Source organism: Telopea speciosissima, chromosome 11 (genome assembly GCF_018873765.1).
Source record: "Telopea speciosissima isolate NSW1024214 ecotype Mountain lineage chromosome 11, Tspe_v1, whole genome shotgun sequence".
Taxonomy (NCBI): Eukaryota; Viridiplantae; Streptophyta; class Magnoliopsida; order Proteales; family Proteaceae; genus Telopea; species Telopea speciosissima.
In genome coordinates this window covers 40,820,397-40,833,731 of record NC_057926.1, presented here as the reverse complement: position 1 = coordinate 40,833,731, position 13,335 = coordinate 40,820,397, and the positions used below count along the sequence as shown (strand labels likewise).

The following is a 13,335-nucleotide window of genomic DNA, read 5'->3' as shown; positions in this document are numbered from 1 at the left end:
CTACTGAACCAGGCACGTGGGGCCTGCTTGAAACCATAGAGAGACTTGTGCAAACGACAAACAAAATTGGTTTCGATTGCGTATCCTAAGCCATTAAGGTTGTAAAGATGATGTGGCATTGAGAAGGCTGAAGAAGAAGCCTCACCCTGTTGCTGCCATCTGAAACTCTCCTTTATTCCACCATTCTCAGCCATATTTTGCAGATAATCATGAAAATGGTACGGGGAGGTGACCATATCACATATTCTTTGAGTGCATTTCTTGTTGTTGGTCTCTATTCTAGCCCTGATGAGATTTGCAAGAAAAAAAAACACAAAAAATGAAGCAGAAAAGAGTAAATCCTTTTTGTTTCTTTGTGGGTTTTGTTCCCACTTCTTCCTTTTTCTTTTTTTTTTTTTTTTTGCTTTTTTACTTCAAAGTTAAAAAACTGTAAAGCTAAGCTAACCTTTTTGAAGGGAGAGGACTGTAGATGAACTGAGAATCAGAATCCTTCTTCACAAGTTTAGAAGATGGAAAGAAACCCAAATCATTCTTCTCATCAACAAACCCATGATGATCATCAAAAGAATGTTTCCTTTGTAGTGTTGAATGCATATCTGTTTCACATTAAAGAATGGAGAGTTAGCTTTATCAAGTGAAAAGGGCAAATGGGCCTAACTTTTTTTGACAGAAAAATCAATGAATATGGAGGTGGGGTTGGTGAGTTTTAGAAGCAACCCTAGTACAAGTAGTAAAAACTAAAAAGAATTGGGTATAGGTCCTAAACCATTCCATTTGAACTAAGCTTCAGCTTTATTAGAAAGAAAGAGAGTAAATGATGGATGGAAAGCAAGTAGGTAGCCATTTCCAAAAATGAACAACAAAGTTGTTTGTTTAATAACTTATCTCTGAACTTAGATAAGAACTAATAGTGGAAATTAAAATAAGAAAGTGAGTAGCTGAAAAACACAAAATAGTGACTTTTACAAAAAATAATAGAAAACAAGAAGAAGAGCTCTCTACTGTGGATGAGAAGAGAGGGGGAGGGGAGAGGGGGAATCTTATCTTTCACTTATAATATAAAATCCAGTATATACCTTGTCTGTTCAGGTCATTCTACATGCTTCTATACATCTGATTGAAAGCATCAAAAGCCCAAATCAATACCTTTTCCTTTGTCTTTCTTTTCCTCCTTCTTTGGCTTTTACTGTGAGGAAAACAACCCGAAGGGAGGGGCAGTTTCCAAGTAAGAAGAAACAAAATAAGATGCACAAAGAAATCTCATGATTCTTAAGCCCTTATGCTTGAAGGAATAAAATTTCAAGTTTAATGGAAGTGTAAGTCATTATTGACAGTTCCATGTGGGAAAACAAATCTGGATATCTGATGCGCAATATATGCAGGAATGGCCTACAAGATTGATGGGTTGGGCCCTTTAAGGTGCCACTTGGGCTAGAGTTTATCGATATAATCATGTTATAAGAAGTTGGAGTTTCAAAAGGGAATGATCAAATAATAGCAAAAGGAACTGGTTAAATTAATAAAAGGGCCTGTGAGAGTATGGATTGATAGAATATTGTTGAAAAAGAATAAATTAAGAGGCTCGTTGATGTATGGTGTAATAGCCAATTGTTATACTTTGTGGTTGATCCGTCTTGTTCTCAAGATCAGATTTTCAACCACAAGAATAAATCTCAAATCTGTATATTAGTTTGAAAATAATCTCAAATCTGTATCTCAAGAAAGCATTGCTAGCATATCCAAAAAAACATGTAGTAAGAAAGACTCTGCATTCTAACCCAAAAAAAAAAAACTCTGCATTACCATAGACAGTAAGACTTCATCAAGAGATTCTTGTGGGAGAAGGTTTAGGTTTGAGGGAAAAAAGAAAGATCCGAAGATTGGGAGATAGGAGATCGTGGAGCAGCCGTGACTTATTGTAACAGCAGTCAACAGTGCCAAAATGGGTCTCGGTTACTCACAATAAGAACACAGTTTGCAGGGTTAATGGAAATACAAACAAGGAATAAAAATAGAATAGAGCAGAGGGGGAAGAAGAAACGGGATAGGGAAGGGAGGGGGAAAAAATCAGGAAATTGCAGCTTCATTTCACATCTATTTAATCTGAGAAAATCAATAGGGAAGATAAAACTTACCTGGATCGAGCAACAGAACCCCAGCCGACGAAGGAGAAACTTCCAAGAAAATACACGACAAAACTAATGGGAGAGAGCAGCCACATCTGGTGGTTCCGATGCCGGTGATAGCAAGAGTACTCTCCTTCGATCGAGACTGAGTTTGGGAGATTGGGAGAGGGTTTAGGTCTGAGGGAAAAAAAAAGATCAGGAGATTGGGAGAGAGGAGATCGTGGAGGAGATGATAGCAAGAGTACTCTCTCCTTCGATCGGGACTGAGTTTGGGAGATTGGGAGAGAGAGATCGTGGAGAGAGAGACGGAGAGGATTTAGGTTTGAGTGATTGCTTATTTTTTTATTTGGCAAAAAGGTCGCGGTACGTGCTTAAGAATTAGTTTGGAAAACGTTCTTCTCTCATTACCGTTGATTTCACTAAAAAAAATCTGAACCGTAAAAGTGTATGAGTCTGTTTACTTAGTGTTAGACTTGCTATCACCCTAACAGCCGGTGGCTAAGTTTTAAACAACCTTTTCCCATTCCCCAAAACGCATTAACTCATTCTCTCTCCTCTCTCTACTCTTTCCGTTATTCTTTCTCTCATCTCTTCACTCCTCCCGAAAGAGACAACGACGAGTTAAGCTTGGATCTGCAACCTCCGGCGACTCAGGCGAATCAAGGTGGATCTGCAACCTCCGACGACTCAGGCGAGTCAAGCTTTAGTTTGCATCCTCCGCTGAAGATGTTTCACCTCCGTCTGCAACCTCCGGCGAAGGTGACGAAGGCGAACCATGCTATGCAACTTCAGGCAAAGGCGAACCTCCGTCTCCACTCTCCTGTCTTCACTCCTCCCGAAAGCCAAGGTTTCCTTCGTCAATCACAGCCACCTCCGGCGGAGTCTCCTTGGTTTTCATCCTTCGGTGAAGGCGTTTCACCTTCGTCGGCAACCTCAGGCGAAGGTGAAACCAGGGTTTTGCAACCTCTCAGGTTCGATTTTTCTCTCATCTCTCTCTATAACCCTAGATGTTTGACCCATATGCGCTTGCTTCTTGGATTCGCATATGGGTAAGGACTCGAAAGAGGTCTTAAGCTTCCAAATGGGAAAAAAATGTTGGTCTTGGATTCGTTTGTTTGAGAGAATTCTGCTGCTGATGGGTTTGATCAGAAATTCCTTTTGCCTCCTCTCCTCTATTCTCTTCTTCATTGCAGGTTTTGGGTTATTTCCATCTGTAAAAACTACTTCAGATACCTATATATACTTTGGTCTACAAGGGTTGTTCAAGCCAGTCATTCTCGGACACCAGTTACTCACAAGCCCTATCTTCACTTTTCACTTTTTTAAGCGCTCAAGAGAATGAAACCTCTGCCTAGGAAGAAGAAGAAGAACAGAGATATAGTTTTCACCTGAATTTGGCATTAAAATTTACCCACGGTCAGAATCCTAGATGTTCGATCTTCTTAATAAGCCTAAATTTGAAGAAAAAATGGGTTTGAATCTTCTTATAGGCTTTCTGTAGAGTATGATACTGTAACCATTTCCTTAACATATTGGTAATTAGACATGGAAGAGATAAATGAGGTAGGACCCCTAAATAAGAAGGTTGAACAAGGGACAATCAGTGTGCATTAATGCTTGTTGGGGGATCAGTTTCTACTACTGTTTATTATCTTTGTGTGCTCTGGGCCATTGATGGATATGAACTGTGATAATAAGTATCAAGAATCTTAGAATTTGTGCTCAGATCTGAAAACTCATGGATTAATCTAGGGTTTATTATGATGAATTGGCCAAAATCTGATTTGCTCTGTACCATTGACCTCACTCGCCCAATCCCCTGCACAACTATTATAGGCATTATATGCCACTTTCATTATCTTTGTCAGATGAATAATGGAATCAGAGAAGATCAGGCAACAAATGATTTACATTATTTCAAGCACTTGAACTCATCTTGATGGCATTATTTAATTAATAGCTCGCTTTACTAAATTCAGATTGGATTTTATTTTATTCAATAGAGAGAGAGATAAAATCAAACTTTCTCCTTGATATTTTGTATAAAAATTTATTAATGTTGGATTGTTGTTGTCTCTTATCTTAAAAAAATTGGATGCAATGGTGGAGGGTGGAGTTCATAAAGCGGATAAAACTATTAATTTAAAAGAAAATATTTATGCTATAACAATTTATGCTTCTAATGGGCAGCATGGGTGAGCCTCTCACCTTTTTACTGAATTTTTCTTGAACAGATGGTCTGTGGCTGATTCAGTTGATTCTGGAAGGTGGAGTTGATGCTTTCTACTTATTGTGACTATTAGACTTATGCTTTATTGTTAATTAGTGCTCTCTTCTCCAGCACTTTATGCTAGTACAAAGATAATTTTTCTTGTCAGATGTTATAATGTTTTCATTGATTCTCATGTTTTTCATCCACTAGAATGGAGAGAGTTACAATTGATCATTTTGGCCAGCTGTTGTAACATTTTCCTCAGAATTCTATAACTTGTATAATTGTAATAGTTTCTATGTTGAGTTGTGCAGCACTTGAGGTGTATCTCAGGTGAGGTTAGTGTAATTTAATATATATATATATATATATATATATATATTATATTTATATTGGATTAAACTAACATGGTTTTAATTGATGTATGAGAGTCTTTAGCTCAAAATGGAAGAGCAACTGGTTTTTTTACCAGGAGATGATGGTTCAACTCCATCAAGGCTCTCATGTCGACTACTTAATGAATTTCTATTTATTTATTTATTTATCTTTTCTTTTCTTTTCTTTTTTGGGAGGGGGTTATAATGTAGGACACAGCCAGAAAACCTTGAAGTCTGTAATGGTCACTTTGAGCTTGGCCTAGCCTGTGTTGGTCCATGATGCCTGCTTCCTTGACTCTGGCTTCCATTGCATGGTTTGGTTCTCGAAGTCTGTAATGGTCACTCTGGTATGGTCATAGTTTCATCCTTTCGTTTGTTTTCTCCTGTATTTATTGCTGTAACAAACTTTATCTTTGTTATGATGATTAATGATGATTAATGATTCATCTGGAAAAATGTTTGGCATTTGAGGATTCAAAATGGTTTTTGGATGGCCACCATATTTGTGTACTAGAGCTATGTGATAGACAGTGTATTAACTCAGTTCAGTAAAGCTTATAAAATTGGATTGATCGAACTACAATCCTTTGAATATGACATGTTGTCACTATAATCTATTGGGGAGCTGTGATATAGGTGCATATGGCATTTTAGAGGAGTGCTGATTACGTTTCCAGGTCCCATAACTCCTCTATTCATTTTATTGTTGATTAAATAAGTTTTTTTTTTAATCATAAGAACTCCCATTTCACTGTTTTTTATTTTCTTTCATGTTGTCTTCAGCCCGATCTATTTTTATTCACATAAATGAGAACTCTCTTCTGTTGCTTCCCTGTGATACATTGATTTGGCTTCTAACAGTCATTGCCTATGTTGATGCTACACAGAAAATCCATTATTCAGATTGCTTTCAATAGTTTTGAATTACCCGTAACACCACCTCCATGCTGCCATACAAGCATTAGATGAAACATGGTCTGATATATTAATTGGAACTTCAAAGGATAGAAGAAGCCAAAGCTCATAAGCCAGAACTAGAGCCCAGAGCAGCATGATCATGCCAGCCTTAAAGGTACTTGAGGGTATCAACGAGTTCCATATTGATTGGAACTTCAAAGAGCTTCGGGAGAGGTTAGGGGACTGATCTGTGGTGGCACTGCAGGTTGCAGATTCCTGTCGCGGACTCATCTGTTGTGGCAGCGCAGGTTTCAGATCTCCGACAGCTACTCTGTCAGAGATTTAATAAAGTGTTGTCAGTGCTATTGAAGACCAGGCATGACTTAGCTTCCTAAGGCCTTCTAAAGCTCAAGAACATGATTAGAAAGTGAAATAAGTTGAGTCAGATTTAATAAACAGGTATAGAAACAAGAAATTAAAAGTAGAACCATCTGATCTATTCCTTTTTTTAACTCCTTCATGATTAGTTCAATGCTAGAACAATCTAACCTACTAAGATTATAACAGGTACTAATTAAGAGAAAAGATACGAGAGTGAATGAGGAGAGAGATAAACACAAAGGGTTCTAGTGTACCCTCCCGTAGCACAGAATAAGAAGCATTGTCCATTCTTTTCAACCCAGCTTTAAAACCATAAGAATGCCAAAAAGCAAAACACATAAACAGAGCACAAACATAGAACTCCAGATTGAGATTCCAAAGCCCAATCCCTGAGCCTGAAACCGAGGTTCTTACTTATCAACCAAACTGAATATCTTTTGCCTTGAAAGTCCTGTTTCTTCCCCCTTCCTTGGTAATACTTAAAAAAAAAAAAATACAGCAATTCCAAGGCCATCACCCACACTTTTAAATAAAAAAAAAGGCAAAAAACCTGCTTTGATGATCAAGAGTTATTCTTTTAAAAAATCCAAGTGCCATCAACATGAGAGTCTTGATGGACTCGAACCATCATCTCCTAAGAACAAACCCAGGTGCTCTTCCTTTTTTGAGCTAAAGACTCATGTACCTCCATAAACCATGTAAGTTTAATCCAATATATAAAAATAAGAATAAATTACACTGACCATTACAAGGATCAATCTTTACAGGAATCAGCCTTTTCTAGTGCATCATGGTTGATTTATTATCTACGAACAAATTAGACTGCGACTTCGTCTCAGTTTCAACCATTGCACATGATAATAAAAACATAGTTTTTTTAAAATACAGAAAAAAATCCCATTACACGTGGTACGCATTTCTTCACCTCTATTGTCAAACTCAAACAACACAAAAAGAAAAAGGCAAGGGAAGAAATATTTTAAAAAGAAAAAGGGGATGGAAACGAAAAGAAAGAAAAAGGGTCCCCTCCAATGCAGCAATCTATGGTGTATTTGCAGGTTGGCCTCAAAGCAACATATAAGTCATCACGAACCAAAATTTCACTAGGGTAGTAATTAACTCTTAAGTAGAGTACCTTCATGAAGGAAGTGCTCAAAATGATCCAAGCTAATATAAATTCCAATATTGGATGGCTATGTATGAGTAATGGAGCGATTAGGAGTCTTGCTCCTTGCATTATAAAAGCCTCATCTCTTGCCCTCCAATGTAAAATATCTCTTTCCAGGGGAGGGAGCAGTTGACTCACAGAAATGATTTGGTAACACAGAGGTCTGAAGCCCAACTGGGATTGTTTGCAACCATCATTTCTGGTGTTTTTGTATCATTTAACATTATTTTTTTTTCAATGTTCTTCAGAAAGATTCAATTGAATGAGAATAAAACAATATATCTTCCAACATTAAATGTTTGGGAAAGAGCAAAAAAGAATGAAGAAAATCTTCCCTCATAAATTAGTTGAGTTCTATAAAATATTTCATTAACAAAAAGGTACCACAATTGTTTCTTTGGAATAGAATGCACAACAGTAAGCAAATCCTTAGGACCTTAAGTCATCTATTGATTTGGCAAAAGAAAAGATGGCACAACTGGATACAAAGATGTTTCACTCACCAAATTAATAGAAGCTACAACAAACCTCAACCGTCTCTGATGGTTGTAGATAATAAAAAATACAAGCATCAGCACTAACCAAGGAATGAAAACTCTTCAGGGAAATTAAAGACTACAAGGTTTCCTGCTTCCAAAAGTATGCAGCAACAAATCCAATTGATAGACTTGAAAACTTTTCTTATCCTATTTGTGTCAATGATATTGTGTTCTCTGATTTTTCTGAAACTCCTTTAATTATGTAATAAAAGCTAAGATGTAAAATTAGCCAATTTCTTCAGGTCAGCTAGCTTCTCTGTAATTTCTGGTATACATCTTTCCCATGCCTTGTTATAGCACAAATCTTTTCCTAATACAAGTGATCTTAGAAAACCGATGGCAAAATATAGAAAATCAATGGCAACTCTTAAACATTGAGTTGTACAATCTGGATTCGAATCTGAAGATGAGTTAGAAGAAACAAACTTCCTCAAAATCGACCACACATCATCCGCAGTAAAACCCTGGGAGCAGAACTTGAGATCTGACTTTACAATCAGACGAGTAAGGTTGATCATGTAAGATGTTCAGACTCGTAGAAGATGGAACACGGTTGCTAAGAGAGGGAGAGAGAGAGAGAGGAGTGAGAGAAAAAATCGAACCTGAGAGTGGGAGCAGAACTTGAGATCTGACTTCCGCTGGTTTTTTGCTCCTACGTGCACTCCGGCCAAGCGAGGAGTGAGGCAGATAGGAACTTCGCTGGTTTTTTGCCGTCTCCGATTGTATCCCGACTGCCCAGGAACCGATACTGGAGAGAGAGAACAAGGTTTCTCTTTGCCTGAGGTTGCAGACCATGGTTCCCCTTCGGCGCCTTCGCTGGAGGTTGTAGACGAAGGTGTAACGCCTTCTCCGGAGGATGCAGACCAAGGAGACTCCGCCTGAGGTGGCTGTGAGTGACCAAGGAAACCTTGGCTTTCGGGAGGAGTAAAGAGAGGAGAGTGGAGACAGAGCTTCGCCTTTGGCTGAAGTTGCACAACGTGGTTCGCCTTCGTCGCCTTCGGCGGAGGTTGCAGACGGAGGTGAAACATCTTCGGCGGAGGATGCAGACCAAAGCTTGACTCGCCTGAATCGCCGGAGGTTGTAGATCCAAGCTTAACTCGTCGTTGTCTCTTTTGGGAGGAGTGAAGAGAGGAGAGTGGCGAGAGGAGAGAGAGAATAGCGGGAAAGAGTAGACAGAGGAGAGAGGATGAGTTAATGCCCAAGAGAAGATTACCTTGTTCGTATAAGCAATAGCAGATTATGCTCAACTCTCCCTCTCTCCCTCTCTCTCCTTCGATTCCGGAAAAACAATCCTCGCGAGATTAATCCGTTGGGTTGGGATTGGGTTTTCAAATAATTACCGGTTGTCACGGTTTTGGGTGAACTGAGGGAGAAACGGTTCAACGACTCAGATTCTATCTGGTGAAATCAATGGTTAGCAGAGAAAAACGTTCTGTGAACAAATTCTCACGTACGTACCACGACCACTCACCTTTTTTATTTTTTTTATCATAAATTTTTTTTTATTTTTTTTATCATGAAAAAATTAAGAAAAGATACCAAGAATTTCTATAAAAGATGGAAAAATAAAAAAAAGAAAATAAGAAATGAAAGGTATTTAATTTTAAAAGAAAAGTACAATCGTCAAGTGAAAAAATAATCACGAAATATGAATTCGTGCACTTATATAATAGTATGATATATATGTTCTTGTCACTTTTGCAGGCCCATGTCAATAATGTACCTCCATTACTAACCAATGATGGATTAGGCTAAGAAATTCTCAATTAATTTCTCATTTAAATCTTAATTTAATATGACTTATATTTCAAATTTAGGGGTTGATTTTTACACCTTGTTTTAGTGAAATAGATATCAAAGTGGTAGACATTCTAAAATAGTTTACTAACTGTTTCAATTTTAAAATTGAAATTAATTTCACTCTTGCTCGTACAAGATTAATTTGATGGAAAACAATAATTCTATGTTAAAAATAAAACACCAAATTTTTTATCTTGATGGTCTCATCACAACCATACCCCCACCACCACCACCCCCCCTTTGGCCAACGCTGTCACTGCCATGACTACCATTGGCACTACCACCAACACCTTCCAGGCTCTACTTCTACTCAACCCTTGCCACCACTACCACCACCACTTTCTACCGGAGAAATATATAAAACCTATTCTCAAAATTGAACTACAAAATAAATTTATTATTCTTAAAATATTTCAAATTATGGTTTGAGGTATCGGTTTCATATTATCCGATATGGATGATATGTAACGATTTTACTAATGGCCGATCTCAATATTGTGATGATAACGTATCAGTGACACAATAAGGACAAAGGGTAAAACAATAAAAAAATCCTGTATTTTTTTTAAAGGAAATCAATAACAAATTTGTATGATGCAGTCGATTCATACAAATACTGTATTAATATCCTATCGGTTTCGCAAATAATCGATACCCGATCCGATACTATACACTAAAACCATCTTTTAGATTGAAATTTCAATTTCATGATTAAAATTTTTTTTCTAGACAATTATATAAAATCAATTTGAAATTGAAATAGACATCATACAAACCTAAGCATGAGCTGGACCACTTTAATTTAAACCGTAACATCGGTTGGAGGGTTTATTGCTCAGACATCAACTTTCTTGGTGGCATCTTCTACCAAGGAGCTTGGAAAATTCGCTCTGGGTTCACATAAATCAAACACTTGGTTGTGACTCTTTTCTTCTGGCCGCCGTATGGTAACTATGAATATGAAAATACATAAATACCCGCAATGGTTTGAATCATGGTTATAGTGCACAGTATCGGAACGGTTATCGGCAATATAGAAAACGATATGATATCGATACGGTATCGATCTAGATCGGTTGTATCGAACAAAATTACTCTTTGATTTTTTTACCGTGCTATCAATACGGTATCGGTACAGTAACGATATCGGTGACTAACAAAACCGGTACGTATCGCCCGATATGAACGATACAATGCTGATACTTAGAACCATGGTTTGAATTGTCAGGTCTTTTTGTTTTTTAGTGGCATATATTTGTACTGAGCTTTACACACCCCCCACCCCCCCCCAAAAAAAAAGAAATTTTTTGTAACAGACGTTGTAGCCATTCTCATTCAAATCAACTGGATTTGTGTTTACAACAGAGCGTTGTGGGGGAAAAGAAATCTACTTATTAGCATATTGGTTTATGTGAATCTTTCCGCTAATCTCTCCTTGTTCTTGAAGGTAGGAGAATAAAATCTTTCTTGCCTCGTCTCCTTTCTTCTTCCTATTTATTTTCATCACAAACAAAACAAACTCATCGATCTCTATGTTCTGTTCAGCTTCTTACAGGGAGAAGGTATGGAAGGAAGTAGGGAAGACATAATTATATCCCTTCACCTACCAGTCTTGCTTGACAAATTATCCTCAAAAGCATTAAGAGATTTTGGATCGGTATGATGTGCGCAGAGTGAGCTAGGTGCGCTCTCAGATGTTCTCGGGAAAATTCAAAAATTGCTCAAGTTCGCAGAGCAAGCTCAAGTAAGGAATATCTTGGTGAAAGACTGCCTTAGGAATCTCAGAGAAGTTGCTTACCGAGCTGAGGACATATTGGATGAGTTCATCTATGAAGCTTGTTACGAAAAAGATGAAAGATATGGAGGTGGAAAGGTACGTTTGCACTTCCCCTCTAACTTAAAATCAGATGGTCTTTTACGTAAGCATGAAATCGTGCCTCTTATAAATGATGAACTCGTAAAGAAACTAGAAGAGATTGAGAAGGAACTTAAACATTACTATCTCAGTGAGTCATCAGGAAATCAGAAATCACAGCATGGTGGTGGTGTAATTGATGAAATATTAGATAGTAGGCCAAAGAGTGATTCTCTAGTTGATGAATCTCTTACTTTGGGGAGGAAGGAAGATGTAGAAGCAATAAAAAACGAGTTGTTGTCATCAAATCCAAATGAAAACCAAAAACAGGTTTCTGTTATTGCCATTGTTGGATTAGGGGGTTAGGCAAGACAACTCTAGCCCAGCTTGTCTATAATGATCCTGATGTGAAGGAACATTTCGAAAGAAGAGCTTGGGTTTGTGTTTCTACTGATTTTAATGATGTGAGTTTGATCTCTGCAATTCTAGAGTCGTTGAATGGGAGAAATCCTGACTTGAGAAACCTAGACCCACTTAAATGTGCGTTGAGAAAAGAAATAAGGGGGAAGCGAGTTTTAATCATCTTAGATGATGTTTGGACTGAAAAGAAGAGGGATTGGGAACCTCTGAGAGTTGCACTCATGGAGGCAGGGGAAGGAAGTAGAATAATTGTAACAAGTCGAAGTAAAAGAATTTCATCAATGATGCACCCCATGTATACACATGATCTTCAAGTTTTATCAGATGAAGAGTGTTGGTCAATAATGGAAAGGCACATATCTTTAAATTATGGTTCTATTGCTCCCAGCCTGAAAGAAGTGGGTAGGAAGATTGCGGAGAAGTGCAAAGGATTGCCCTTGGCAGCAAGTACGGTTGAAGGCCTTTTAAGCTCATCTTCTAGTTCAGATTTAAACCATTGGGAAGAAGTCTTGAATAGTTCCATGTGGGACTTAGAAGAAGAGAGCAAAGATTTACCAGCTGCACTAAGTCTAAGCTATTATTTTCTTCCCACACATTTGAAGCAGTGTTTTGCTTATTGCTCTGTATTTCCTAAAGATTATGTATTCAAGAAGGAACGTCTCATCAAACTGTGGAGGGCAGAAGGTTTTATTAGAACAGACAAAGCAGGTGGCCAGTATTTTGATGAATTATTGCAGAGATCTTTCTTTCAGTACTACAATGGATTTGTGATGCATGACCTTGTACATGATTTAGCAGAAGCAATTTCAGGAGATGTGTATGGTGGATTTGACTGCCGAAAATCGAGCCATAGCTCCAAATTAGAGACCCGTTATTCGTCAATGTGTTGTCTAAATTCCATAAACAAGGACGACAAAGATCTTCTTGATCACAAGAAGAGGTTATCCACATGGATATGCCTACCTCGTTATAATTGCTTTGGTGGGTACCATATTGAATCTTTTGGAGGACTGAGATACTTACGTGTCTTAGATTTGTCTGATTCTGGAATTAAAATGCTTCCGGACGATATTGGCGGTTTGAAATACCTGCACTATATTAACCTCTTATTTGCTCAAAACATAGAACGATTACCGGAGTCATTGTGCGATCTTTTCAATCTATAGTCACTGATACTCCGTTGTTGTCACCAATTACTTGAGTTACCTAGAGGCATGAAATATCTACGCAATCTCCAGCATCTAGACCTTTATGGGTGCACTTCGTTACGATCCATGCCACAAGGAATTGGGAGATTAAGAAGTAGTCTCAAGACATTAGCAGAGTTTACCGTCTCAAAAGATGATGATGGTTGTGTGATAAGAGAGTTGAAGGAGCTGAGGCAGCTTGAGGGCAAACTTTCAATCAGGTCACAACAGAATGTGATTGATCCTCTGGATGCTAAGGAAGCTGATTTGATGAGTAAGCCAAAAATTGATGACTTAGAATTTTCATGGGATAAAAGTGGTGATAAAGATGTCGAGGTTTTTGAAAGTTTACAACCTCACCCTGATCAGCTGA

General features: G+C 37.9%; 1 protein-coding gene and 1 long non-coding RNA gene across 2 annotated transcripts; one reads left to right on the top strand and one right to left on the bottom strand.

Annotated features, from left to right (window-relative positions):
- Window positions 1-268: 268 nt before the first annotated feature.
- LOC122645549 lies at window positions 269-1,128 on the bottom strand. Its single transcript, XR_006330474.1, has 3 exons — window positions 1,077-1,128; window positions 446-596; window positions 269-285 (listed from the first exon to the last, which is right to left on the bottom strand). It is a non-coding gene; the product is annotated as an uncharacterized LOC122645549 (long non-coding RNA).
- Window positions 1,129-2,852: 1,724 nt separating this feature from the next.
- LOC122645099 (putative disease resistance RPP13-like protein 1) lies at window positions 2,853-12,941 on the top strand. Its single transcript, XM_043838445.1, has 4 exons — window positions 2,853-3,097; window positions 11,056-11,062; window positions 11,173-11,716; window positions 11,845-12,941. Exons 1-4 carry the CDS (start codon window positions 2,853-2,855, stop codon window positions 12,939-12,941), a joined length of 1,893 nt encoding a protein of 630 aa, XP_043694380.1.
- Window positions 12,942-13,335: the final 394 nt, after the last annotated feature.

Excerpts from the sequence above, each read along its gene's own strand:
- LOC122645099 (XM_043838445.1), top strand. The coding sequence starts at position 2,853 with ATGTTTCACCTCCGTCTGCAACCTCCGGCGAAGGTGACGAAGGCGAAC. Across the intron at positions 11,717-11,844 it reads TGCCATTGTTGGATTAGGGG|AGTCGTTGAATGGGAGAAAT; the intron begins GTTAGGCAAGAC and ends CTGCAATTCTAG.